This window comes from Pseudochaenichthys georgianus, chromosome 6 (genome assembly GCF_902827115.2).
Source record: "Pseudochaenichthys georgianus chromosome 6, fPseGeo1.2, whole genome shotgun sequence".
Taxonomy (NCBI): domain Eukaryota; kingdom Metazoa; phylum Chordata; class Actinopteri; order Perciformes; family Channichthyidae; genus Pseudochaenichthys; species Pseudochaenichthys georgianus.
Window position 1 is genome coordinate 31,539,305 of NC_047508.1, and position 11,604 is coordinate 31,550,908.

General features: G+C 42.1%; 1 protein-coding gene across 2 annotated transcripts; it reads right to left on the reverse strand.

Annotated features, from left to right (window-relative positions):
* Positions 1 to 564: 564 nt before the first annotated feature.
* Positions 565 to 10,906, reverse strand: myo5c (myosin VC). 2 transcript variants are annotated; one of them, XM_034084620.1, is made up of 40 exons: positions 10,782 to 10,906; positions 10,370 to 10,480; positions 10,103 to 10,274; positions 9,875 to 10,019; positions 9,641 to 9,797; positions 9,183 to 9,326; positions 9,018 to 9,099; positions 8,798 to 8,905; positions 8,609 to 8,715; positions 8,268 to 8,533; positions 8,091 to 8,172; positions 7,853 to 7,993; positions 7,646 to 7,768; positions 7,435 to 7,518; positions 7,195 to 7,326; positions 6,985 to 7,082; positions 6,792 to 6,878; positions 6,599 to 6,710; positions 5,986 to 6,197; positions 5,731 to 5,896; positions 5,492 to 5,638; positions 5,245 to 5,409; positions 5,033 to 5,126; positions 4,888 to 4,951; positions 4,510 to 4,784; positions 4,349 to 4,412; positions 4,182 to 4,262; positions 3,885 to 4,065; positions 3,691 to 3,784; positions 3,550 to 3,613; positions 3,298 to 3,466; positions 3,144 to 3,228; positions 2,965 to 3,063; positions 2,698 to 2,852; positions 2,359 to 2,448; positions 2,110 to 2,260; positions 1,745 to 2,030; positions 1,340 to 1,514; positions 1,169 to 1,249; positions 565 to 1,046 (listed from the first exon to the last, which is right to left on the reverse strand). In XM_034084620.1, the coding sequence occupies exons 1-40, from the start codon at positions 10,806 to 10,808 to the stop codon at positions 894 to 896; spliced, it is 5,229 nt and encodes a 1,742-aa protein (XP_033940511.1). In that variant the 5' UTR covers positions 10,809 to 10,906; the 3' UTR covers positions 565 to 893. The 2 variants fall into 2 exon arrangements, with proteins under 2 accessions (XP_033940511.1, XP_033940510.1); XM_034084619.1 differs by having other exon boundaries at positions 4,510 to 4,787.
* Positions 10,907 to 11,604: the final 698 nt, after the last annotated feature.

Sequence of the window (11,604 nt, forward strand, 5' to 3'; positions counted from 1 at the left end):
ATTCTGTACACACTGTGAAGACCACTGAGACAAATGTAACATTTGTGATATTGGGCTATATAAATAAACATTGATTGATTGATTGATACTCTTCTGTTTTAGTTAATTATTTTAAATCTTCCAACATGGAAAACTGAATACTGTTTGTCAGTGATGCAAAAACAAAGCAGATACATATGGCACTCCAGGTTTTTAACATACAACCATTTATTTTAATGAAAACATGTATTCAGCATGTTTTAATAGCTGTTACATGAATCTTTAAAGAAATAGATTAACATTTTATGAAATCCTCTGTTTATTTTAATACTGTTTTATTGTTTCCACTTACTTTCTTTCTTTTACACTTTAACAGCGCCTGAAAGCGCTGAGGTCATGTCCTTAGTTGGATCATATGTCAGTATGAGACTTCCTATATTTCAATTTGGCTAACCTCATCAGAAAGACTTTAAACAGCATTTAAACCTTTATGTTGGGAAACGTATTATTAAAGGCTGCTTTTTCTAGATGGATTGAGCTGAATTCAGGTAACAGTGATGTAACAAAGAGACACGTACAAATCGCTGAAGAAGCTAAAACCAGGGAATGGCTGGGGTTTTTATTGAGAGAAGATTGAAACACTGAATCAATTAAAAAAAAACAAGAGTTTCTGGTTCATTTTCTGTGGTTTAAGTTAATATGAGAATATATGGGTTGCAGTTCGAACAAAATAAATGCTTGAAAATATAAGAATCTATAGAAAATATATTTCCTTATGGAGGTGATGTATTGCGAGACTTCTATTACACCTATATGGTGTTTACTGTTTACATATTTATATATACAATGACATACACAGCCATAGGTTGCTGCACTATGAATCAGTCATGAGGAGTGAAAGGTCAGGATCAGTGTCAGATCCTGGAGAGGAAGTCCAGGTGGAGGCTGCTGGGGACCTGCAGCAGCTCCAGGGCCTGTGCGGACGGGCAGAAAGGAAACGTGACCTGGAAACGATAATCTGAGTCCAGCATCAGCTGCGTGGACCTGTCACGATCTTGTAGTAACGACTGCAACAAGGAGCAGATAAGCATATTTAGTGAAGTACAAGTATGGCAAGTCTTTGAAGACATTACACTCTATTTTAAATTTGAAAAACTTGCTAAATTGAAAATCACCAAATCAAGCTCACCTGAACTTTTCGGACAAATGACGACGTCACTCTTTTCTCAAAATCATCAATGGGGGTGTAGGAGTTCAGAATCTTGACAATCTGCACATTTGAATGAGAGTATTGTTTCAGTGTGAAGCTGGATGTTGTTATATAACAGAAATACTGCAGGTGCGAAAATGAATGAAGTACCTGAACGGGGTTCAGTTCAGTGCATGTGCCGGTGATCTCCTTGGCGTCCTCGTCGGTGGACTTGTTGACCTGCAGCAGCCAGGCGGCCTGAGACAACGGCCTCAGAGTGTCCATCGCATTCGAGCTCTGCAGCTCCTTCTCCTTCAGCCATTCCTCCAGGTAACTGATGTTACACCTACACAAACAGAGAAACTATGAAATAATATATTTTTTGTATTTTCTTTTAGGTATTTAATGGCTTTATTAGTACCGCTAAAGATAGACAGGCTGCTGGTCGAATTGAAACCTATATCAGTATTAGTACAAGGGGCATCCTTCTACGCCAGGTGAGCTACTTGGCACCCACTATAACTATTTTGTATCAATGTAACAATACTATTTAATTATCAAAAAACAACCACACACCTGATTTGCATCCCCTTCCTGCAGGAGCACATGTCTTTGCGCAGCATGATGCTGTTGAGGGTGGTCGCTCCCACTTGGTAGAACATTTGTTTGACAGCCTGCTTGATGAGGCGCTGCTCCATGCCGTGCTGGCTCATGGTGGATTGGAAGACACTGAGCTGCTGAACGATGGAGGAGATGGTGTGTGTCTCTGAGTCCTCGTAGATGCTGTTCGAACGCTTTCTAAAACCCGTGGGCTTCATGCTGGAAATCCCTTGTAGACTCTCGTGCTCCAACATACCAGGAACTGTCCGGAGAAAGTAAAGCAGCACATTTGAGGTTGAATACGGTTCAAATGTGATAATGAGGAACTGATGAGGAAATACCAATTGCAGGAGAGAGGGTCTTCTCCATGATTGAGATGAACTGATGGTAGATCTGAATGGCCAGGTCGCTGAGAATCTGTCTGTGTTCAGACAAATCAAAGTTCTGCAGGCAGTGTTTGTTCTGGCGAGGAGTATTTTGTTTTAGGAACTCCTTTTTTAAAACAGAAAGAAAAAAAGAGAAAGTGAAAATATAATTTTGTTACCAGATACAACAACAGTGTAACCAGTGTGAGTTCAGTGAAGACAGACCTCCTCCCCGCTGTACTGCTTCAGACAGTTGAGCAGCTGATACGTGTTGGAGAGCCAAAAGGACAGCAACTCAAAGTCTTTGTGGTGACTCTGAAATGAAAAATGGTCCTTTCATTAATTTTCAGCAGCCAAACAAATGATATCTTTCTATATGTGTAGCTGATTATCCTTTGCACATTATCAATATCACAAAATGAATGAATAATACTAAATTAAACAACTGCATACAATCAGGTTAACTAATCTTAGATAGGATTCTTAATAACAGCATTTGGATCATTATTCGTTTAGCAAATCCACAGTCAAGATAAAGGCTAATGAAATTAAACTCTATCTCACTATGATGACTTTTTTGACAGCACCGATGACTCCTTTCATGAGAGTCTGGAGTTTGACTTCATCGTTGAGGTAGTCGGTGTGGCGCACGCACATGAAGAGGATGTAAGCCGGCAGCCCGGGGATCATGTTGACCACCACACCTTTGGGCTTCAGATCTACGAGCAGAATGTATCAAGTTTACTGTAGTTCAAATGTATTCCTGCTCCATTAGCATTAGTCGGGCAGACGGTCACAAAATGAATGCAGAATAATGCAGAGGACGAATACCCAGAATGATGTTTTGAATGAGTCTGGATTCATCCTTTCTCTTGTACTCCAACATGCCGAGGAAGTCTTTGGGGATTGCAGGCGCAGACGTTTGCTTTGCTGTGTGAGAAAGGAAACAGAGATGAATATGGCGGAGGTGAATACATCGTATGAAACATTCGCACAAGCCACAAAGCTACCTCTCTGTGATGTTTCAAGGCTTTTCATTTGCTTCTGTAGCTTCTTTATTAATCTGTCTTTCTGGTCGAGCTGCTCCTCAAAGTCCTGAAAAGAAAAGCACGATGTGTTTAAAGTGTTTACAAGACATTCGGACACTTGCGTTGTGTCACACACCATATTGTCAGCGGTTAACTGTGAAGTCTCCTGTCTCAGTTTGCTCTTGGCCTCGCTCTCCATCTGCAGCTGTCTCTTCAAGTGATCGTTCTCTTCTCCCAGCTCGTCCACTCTGCCTTCGAGCTCCCTCTTCAACTCCTCCAGCTCTTCACTTCTCTCCTCAAAGTGCCTAACGAGCAACACAATCAGGCCGACTCAGAAATTACCATCACTTCTTTAATCAAGAAACCGACATCAATGCAACTATCTTACCTCCGTTGTGAGCTCTCTTCTTGAATCTTCTTTTGAAGTACGCTTGTGATCTCCTCAGTTTTGTCTTTCAGAGTACATACAAAAAACATGAACAAAAGAACAAGGAATGTGCAAAAGAGCTTCAAAGTGAAACCGATGTACCTGTTAGTTCTCTGCTCTGCTCCTCCACATGGGCCTCCAAATCTTGTTTTTGCCTCTGGAGCTCTAAAGCCTGAACTTTCAGCTCCGGGATCACCTGTGGGTCACGTTACATAAGAGAGAAAGCACAAATGGCAGCATGTTCCGAACCCCATCTATACCAAGAAAGTAAATGTGGCCAAGAAGGCAGTACGCACTGAGTTCTCGCTGCTGAGCCTGGACAGTTCTTGGCGAATGTTCTCGTTGACATTACTTTTCTCCTGGAACAGGTTTTGCAACTTGCTGTTCTCATTTTCAAGATGGTCCACTTTCAACGTAAAGCCTTCCACTTGGGTCTCATAGCCCTCCTTCTGCTCCCTCTGGTGGTTTTCAAGGATTCTGCCACAAAAGGAGAAACCATGTCAAACAGGATCAAAGGTAAACAAGTTTGTCAAACAGGCACAACACTGTTTATTCAGACATAAAGTGAGAGGTTTGCTACAGTCAATATAGACCTGGTCGCTTTCTGTAGACCATCAAAGGCTGCCAGCAAATCTTCAACATCACAGTTCTTCTCAGAGTTGTCTGGAGTTAGCCTTCGGAGAAATAATGTGTGAGATTAAAATCCCAAATGAGATATGGAACAACTGTGTGAAATAAAAACCTCAAAAATGCGGATTACCCCAAAAGAACGTTCTCTTCAACGACACCACCAAGAAGTTGTCTCGTGATATCGTTCATTTTAGCTGCATGAGATATTCATGGGTCATCATCAGTTTGTAGTCATGTGTAATACTGTAGGTATTATTTTCATAACTGAAGGTATAAGATAAAGGTATGTACCTCTGGCTTGTTCCGACTGCTCTCTCATCTTCCGGTCCATGTTATTTCTCTGGTTCTGCAGGTTGTTGAGATTCTTCCGTAGCTCGGGAATGATTTTGACATGTGTGGTGAGTTGGACGACCTGCTCCTGTAGTTCAGCGTTCACCTGGCCCCCCTCCTCGATCTTTCTCTGCAGGCTGACTCTCTCCTCTTTCAATCTCTTAATCCCCTCTTTCAGAGTGTCCACCTCCTTCTCGTGGTCAATCCTCTGGATCTCAATGTTGTTCTCTGCAATTCTGCTAACAATCAACTCATCACCCGACGTATTCAATTTAACCACAGAGCCACAATGTAAACAAATAGCAGTGCTGTAGAAAAGATGCATTCATCATGACTCACTTTCTAAACCTTGCTTCATGTTCTTTCTCTTCCTGAAGATTCGTCTTCATTTGGTCAAAGCTCTCTGTTAGAGTGTTGAACTAGTTACACATGTGGTACAAACTACAATAAGGATAGCATATATAAGAATCATGACCCCTTTTACCTTTGGCTTCTTTGGAAGAAGCGTCAAACCTTTTCTCCGAGTTCTGCTTTTCAAGTTTGAGTGCATCCATTTCCTTCTGAAGCTGTGTTGTTATCTGTGATAGAATACAACTGCTTTAAAAGGGCTCCTGAAGTACACTTCATAACCAAAACAAGATGCAGCAAATACACCAACTACTGTATTCGATTTCAAGCATCAACTTCATGACTAACCTGGCTAGCATCTTCTTTCACTTTCTTCTCTCTGGCCTCCAAAGATACTTTCTGGTTGATTGATTGTTCCAGTTGAGCCTCCAGACCCTGCAGCCTGTCCACGGTGTGAGAGTGGGAGTTGGCCAAGCTTGAGAGTCTTTCCATCAGTCCGCGGTTCTCTTTGTTCTGTACGGAGACAACTATTTAAATATATCCTCGTCATAAAAGCCACATCTGATAATGATAATAACCTTGGAAGCATCTCTACCTGCTCTTCAATCTTCTTCCTGAGCTGCTGCACCCTGAAGGAGAGCTGGACGTTGATCACCAGCCGACGCAGGGTCTGAAAACGCCGCCGTGCCAGCCATGCTCGGGCATACTTCTGTAAAATCAGGGCTTTCTGCTCCTCCACCATCTGAGAAGACAGTTAGCAGAGCATGAATCCCATGTGGTTACACTTGGTACTGTCACCATATCAAATACATAATTAATCAACCTCCCTCTGACCTTTTTGAAGCGTTTACGGGCAATCCAGCCTCGTCTGAAGGCCTGGATGGTGACGGTGGCCACACGGACTAAATGGAAGACCTGTCTCATGCGGTAACCTCTCCAGTACCTCTGGATCACCAGCGCTGCCCAGCCCTGCTTCAGAGCCGCAGCAGTCACTGTTTTACTGCAAAAACAAGTGGATGATGTTCATGTCTTAAACCTGACATACACAACAGGAAGGCATGCAGGAAGAAATAACTGTAGGCCTCTAACCGGATTGTCTTTGTTCCCCGGATGTACTGCTGCAGGGTGATGGCCGCCTCTCTCATGCGCAGGAACTTCCTCCTCTTGCTCCACCCGCGGACGTGTTTCTGCAGGGTCACACAGGCTCCTCTCAGCCGGTCCAGGCGCAGCTTCTCCAGATAAGCTACCTGACCAGCCCGGAAGAAGATCTTTGTCCGACCAAACTTGTACTGGTTGGAGTCCTAGAGATCAAACCACAACAACTATGAACACACAAGCAGTGCCCAATATTGCATGAGCACGATGCATTTCAATTAAAAGTTTGTTTAATGTGGGACGGATCAGTTTGTTTGTGTTATTCTGTGACTTATAATATAAACAAGATATAAACAAGCCAAGCAACAGAGGCAGCGATAGACCAGCACCCCCTGTGGTCTGCATGGTATAATAACTGTTTTTACACAATGGATTCTGCTGGCAAGGGGAATAGATTATATAACGCCGGCAGTTTCCCGTTAGCTCCCACCCGTTGATAGCATTACATTGTTTTACTTCCTTGTCGATACTCTTGCCTGTTTCTCTCGACTATGCATAAGTACCTCAAACCGCCCCACTTCAAATAAAGCAAAAAGAGGCGTCTAACCTGAATCAACCTCTGCAGCACGTTCTTGCAGGTCTGCTTCTTGTCACTGAGGTCTCCTTCCTGATGTGACATTAGGATACTGTATCGGCTGTAGAACTCAATGTATGTCCACCTGCAGACAAAGAACACGTTTGCCTTTAAAAACATGAGCATTTGGACATATGTTTGGGAGTCTCATATCATTGAGAGTCACCTGGAGGGATAGCTCTGTGCACTGATACGAATAGTTTCCAGGACTCCACAGGCTCGCAGCTGCTGCACCACCCTCCGGGAGTCATATCTGGAAAAACAAGCAAACACCCGCTTACACCTCAGACACAAACGTGCACAACGATTTAGGAGAACACACAGTGGATGGTGTCAAACACCGTTTAACCAGCACTGACTCAAATGGGAGCTTTTCGTCATTGGGCTTAATGCAGCGCACATAATGAGGGGTGGTGGCATTCAGTGTTTCCATCAGTAAAGAGAGGGAGCTGCAGAACTATAACAAGGAGACAAAGGAAACAATGACTTTGGTAAATACAGAATATTATGGAAACTTCACTAAGGGACTTCAATCTCCAGTGAGCAGCAACAGTAGGTAAACAGTTCACCTTATCTCCCACTGAGGCTCTCTGCTGTTTATTGGCTGGTTTCACTCCGGGTCTGGCGGGCCTCACTTGGACAACTTTAGTGGTCACAGGTTTTTGCTTCTCCTCTTGGAAAAAGTTGGCCACAAAAGGAAACTGAACGCAGTAGAAATGCGATACAATTAGAAAAAGAATGCTGCATTGGTTGGCAATCATGACACAGATGACATTTAAAAGCCAGAAGAAAACAGGGCCTTTGGTTACCTCACTGACTCTCAACATGTCAACCAGTTCCTCATAGAGAGTGTCCCTGTTCTTTTCTAGAAAGCCTCTGCATTGATATTCCACCTGTTCATGTTCAAACAGAGATAAACATCAGTCAGGAATCCAAGAGGCTTATTAATGTGTAACAGAAGAAGTGACTTCGTTGCTAAATCATGCATGAAACGGGTTCCTAAGCATTATCAGACTGCACCTTGTCAGCAAAGTGTTGAATCACAAACGCCTCATTTGATAACCTGGGCTTCTCAAACAGAGGGTTGGCATCGAGATATTTGAAAAGCTTTTGCAGCCAGCTTCGATCCGTGCCCTGAGGAAACTGTGGAATCAAATGAAATATGTCAAGGATGCAGAACAAAACAAACAGTAATAGTTCAAGTTCTCATCACATCCATTACATTACCAAACATTCTTCATCAAGCAAGTCCAGGATCCCCATCTTCGCTTCAATCAGGTCAATGACCGGCTGGTTGTCATAGAAATCTATCAACGTCCATGGGATGTCCTCTTTCATGTACTCCTCTTGCTCCAGCTTGAACACGTGCTGATTGAAAATAATAAAGACAAGAGAATGACCCTCTGAGTGGATAAAGGTTTGTATGCAGAGTTTTGCAATGATTTGGGACGAGTGTGAAGTTTACCAAGTTAAACTGCTGCTGAAGCTTCTCATTTGCATAGTTGATACAAAACTGTTCAAAGCTGTTGGTGTCAAATGTTTCAAACCTGAGGGCAGAGGACACAAAGATAGCATCAACAATAGCAACTAAAGTGACATGAATCATCAAGCAGCTGAAAAAAAAGTGATGTGTCTGAAGTACCCATAAATGTCCAGAACCCCAATGAAAGCGTGTTGCTTTCCTGGAACCTGCAGTGCGGTGTTTATCTTGTTGATGATGCAGTCAAACAGGTGGGCATAGATCTGCTTGGCTAGGGCATCTCTGGCGTTTACTGCCCGCTCTTTGGGCACCGGCTTCACCACCGTCTCCGCCACCAGAACAATCCTCCGGTGGCACAGCCAGCGAGCCAAACCCTCTGCACGCACACCCAGCAACTCACAGAAGACTGCCAGGTGTGGATCGCTGGGCTGGAAGATATGGAAACCATATTTTAAGATCTCACCTCATAAACAAAATGCATAGCTGAAGTAGTTGGGACTCACTGGAACTGATGATTTTCCATCTCCAGAGTCTTTGATTTCCACATTCCCCAAATGCAGAACTGCTGCCAACACTTTGAACACATCTGACTGAAAGTCCTCCATCAATCCTGGAGAGGCAGAGAGCGCAAGGTTACATTAAGCCACACTAAAAGCCAGCTACAGTCTGACAGATTACGTGTTTTGTTTTACCCAGGAGTGAGAAGGTCCGCCGAGTCTCCTCCATGTCCTTCCCATCATCCACACCTTCAATAGTGATCTCACCGCCCATGCGGGTGTAGGCAAACTCATCTGCACTCACTGATGACAGGAATATATGATCACATCATCATACAATCTTATAATACAGTATTTATACAATGAGAATGTGTGAGATTGGACTGTAGAATAAACCCTCAGGACAGACACTCACACAGTTTTAGATGATTGAACTCAGGCAGGTGAGCACAGGAACACATCTGGTAGAAGATGTGGTAGTTTCGCTCGTTGTCTGCCTGAATAACAAAGGTATTATTGCTATGGATCGGATATATACTATAAAGAATGTGTCAACAACATCTTTCATCTTATACACTACCTGAAACACGACTCTGGATTTCTCTAAGAGATAGGTCCTCATGTTCGCTCCAATGATCCGGTACCGCCTGTCAAAGCCGATCTCTGTGTATTTCCCAAAACGGCTGCTGTTGTCATTCCTGGTGGTCTTTGCATTTCCTATTGCCTGAGAGAAAATCCCCTCGGGTCATCAGGTCTCTTTTGAAGTTTTCACAAGGATATCAATTATCTTAAATCTAGCTCACCACAAGTTGTCTTAAAAAGTAACTGAGTGCTACATATACATTTTTTGTTGTCAGAGTACTGAAACATTGCCCATTGATCAACCTTTCCCAACTTAATAAACTATTGTTAGCTCTGTTCAAATACAAAATAAATAATGCCATCTTTTAAAGCACTGTGAGCTGTACTTTTAGTATCAAAAGTTCTGTACATATAAAGTGATTACTATTGTTTATTGGAGATTTTACTAAAACATACCTCTGTTATCGGATTGGATGCCAGAACTTTGTCTTCAACTCGAGTCTTACTTCCAGATTTGCTTACAACAGCAAAGTACCTCATAGCGTACCGAGCAGACACTGTTTTCCCGGCTCCAGATTCACCACTGACGATGATGGACTGGTTCTTATGGTTTCTGATAATAAAAATATATATATACAACTATAACTAGACTGTATATCCTACTTTATGATCAAACCAGCTTTTATTTACCTGGCCATCTGTTTGTATGCTTCCTCTGCCACTGCAAATATGTGAGGGTCCATGTCTCCCATGTTCTGGCCTGAGTAGGCATGAATGATTGCATCTCCATAGATATGAAGCTGTTTGTAAGGATTTACAGCTACCAGTATAATACCTGAAAATGAGGAAACAGTAAATTGAGCCATGAGCACACACAGTAGTGCTTATATAAAGTGTGCCAGTGAAAGGAGACGGTACCACAGTAGGTGTAGATGATTTTGGACTCCACAAAGCGCACTTTAAGGTTGTGCAGGACTGCAGGTTCATGCAGGTAGCTGAGAGCCGTGAGGTCGTTCTCCCCCACCAAGATGTCCGGGTTGCGAAGAGGAGGAAGTTGTGGTTTTGCCGGGTCAACAGGGTAGTGGTTCTCCTGTACAGAGATTATGTAAAGTCAGCTGTCACTTCCAACCATCATAAATCCATTGCAGTTGCATGTGTATGTTTTATTAGTCACGTTTTACTTACAGTGCCATCTTCAAGAAGCAAGTCAAGAACATTATCCCCAAGATGAAAGTCTCTCAGAATCTCAGCTGATTTCCACACATGACCTGCGTCTGGTATCCACACTCTGTTGTACTGGAAAGTTTTAAAAGTTAGAATTTAAAAATATATTAATGTTTACAATAGTTGTTAAAACAAATACCACTATAAATGTAATTCTCATTCAGTACAGTTTATATTATATTAACAAGTAATAAAGATTCAGGTGACATTTAAAAAGTTAAGTAAAACGGTTATATGAGAATATAAATCCAGCTTCCTCATAGTTATCTCTGCAACCTGCCAGAGCCCTGAGAAAGTTTCCATATGTTTTTGTGAAACTACATTAAGGTATTATTTTCTCTATAGTATCACAGACATGTAACTTTTCTCTTACCTCGGTGTAGAGTTCCAACAGAGCCATGTTTAATCATTATTGTCTTAGCCTCTTTTGTCAGTATATTTAATTATCTGCCGTTGTATCATTGTACTTTCCAGGTTACCAACGAACTCCTTGACTCCCCCTCGCAAGTTCACAACTATGCGAGAATCACCAGAGTCAATAAAGATATATTTACTTGGTTTACCCGGTTGTAACTTTCAAAATAATGCTCAATGAACTAATCCAAAATATCCAATTTGAAATTCAGTATAAATTGTATTTCACCATTAAGGCATACTTTGTTTTAAATAGCAAACATATTTATGGCTGTCTGACAGGTGCAATTGTATGTAGGCCATGTGTATTTGTAATATTGGGTATTTTTTGCATTTATTTGGAATTAAAGTCTGACATGACGATGATGTTCAAACATTTATCATGTATTTCTATTCACTGTATTAAACTGATCTTAATGTGTTTGGAAGACACATTTGAGGAGCTACAAGGAGAAGAAACATGTTATACATTTATGTTTATCACTTTTTTCATTACTCTTTTGTTTTTCTGTAAAATAATGGATACCCTTATCTATTTGGACCTCTGAAAGTAGACATTGCTTCATTTTGAGAGGTACAAAGTGAACAGTATTGAGGCTGCTATAACATTAATAATTAATAAAAGTGACAAACCTGATGCTTTTATTTTTGAAGGCCTCGTCCCTCCTGCTGCGGTTGTTTCTCTTCCTGTTTGACAGTCGCTCACCTGCTGCGGACTTTGACTGAAGACTCCGCCCTCTCGTCTTGTGACAGCGGCTGACAGAGTGGGAGTGTTCCTTCAA

Excerpts from the sequence above, each read along its gene's own strand:
- myo5c (XM_034084619.1), bottom strand. The coding sequence starts at position 10,808 with ATGGCTCTGTTGGAACTCTACACCGAG. Across the intron at positions 7,769-7,852 it reads TGCTTGATGAAGAATGTTTG|TTTCCTCAGGGCACGGATCG; the intron begins GTAATGTAATGG and ends TTGATTCCACAG. Across the intron at positions 1,515-1,744 it reads AGGAAGGGGATGCAAATCAG|GTGTAACATCAGTTACCTGG; the intron begins GTGTGTGGTTGT and ends CTGTTTGTGTAG.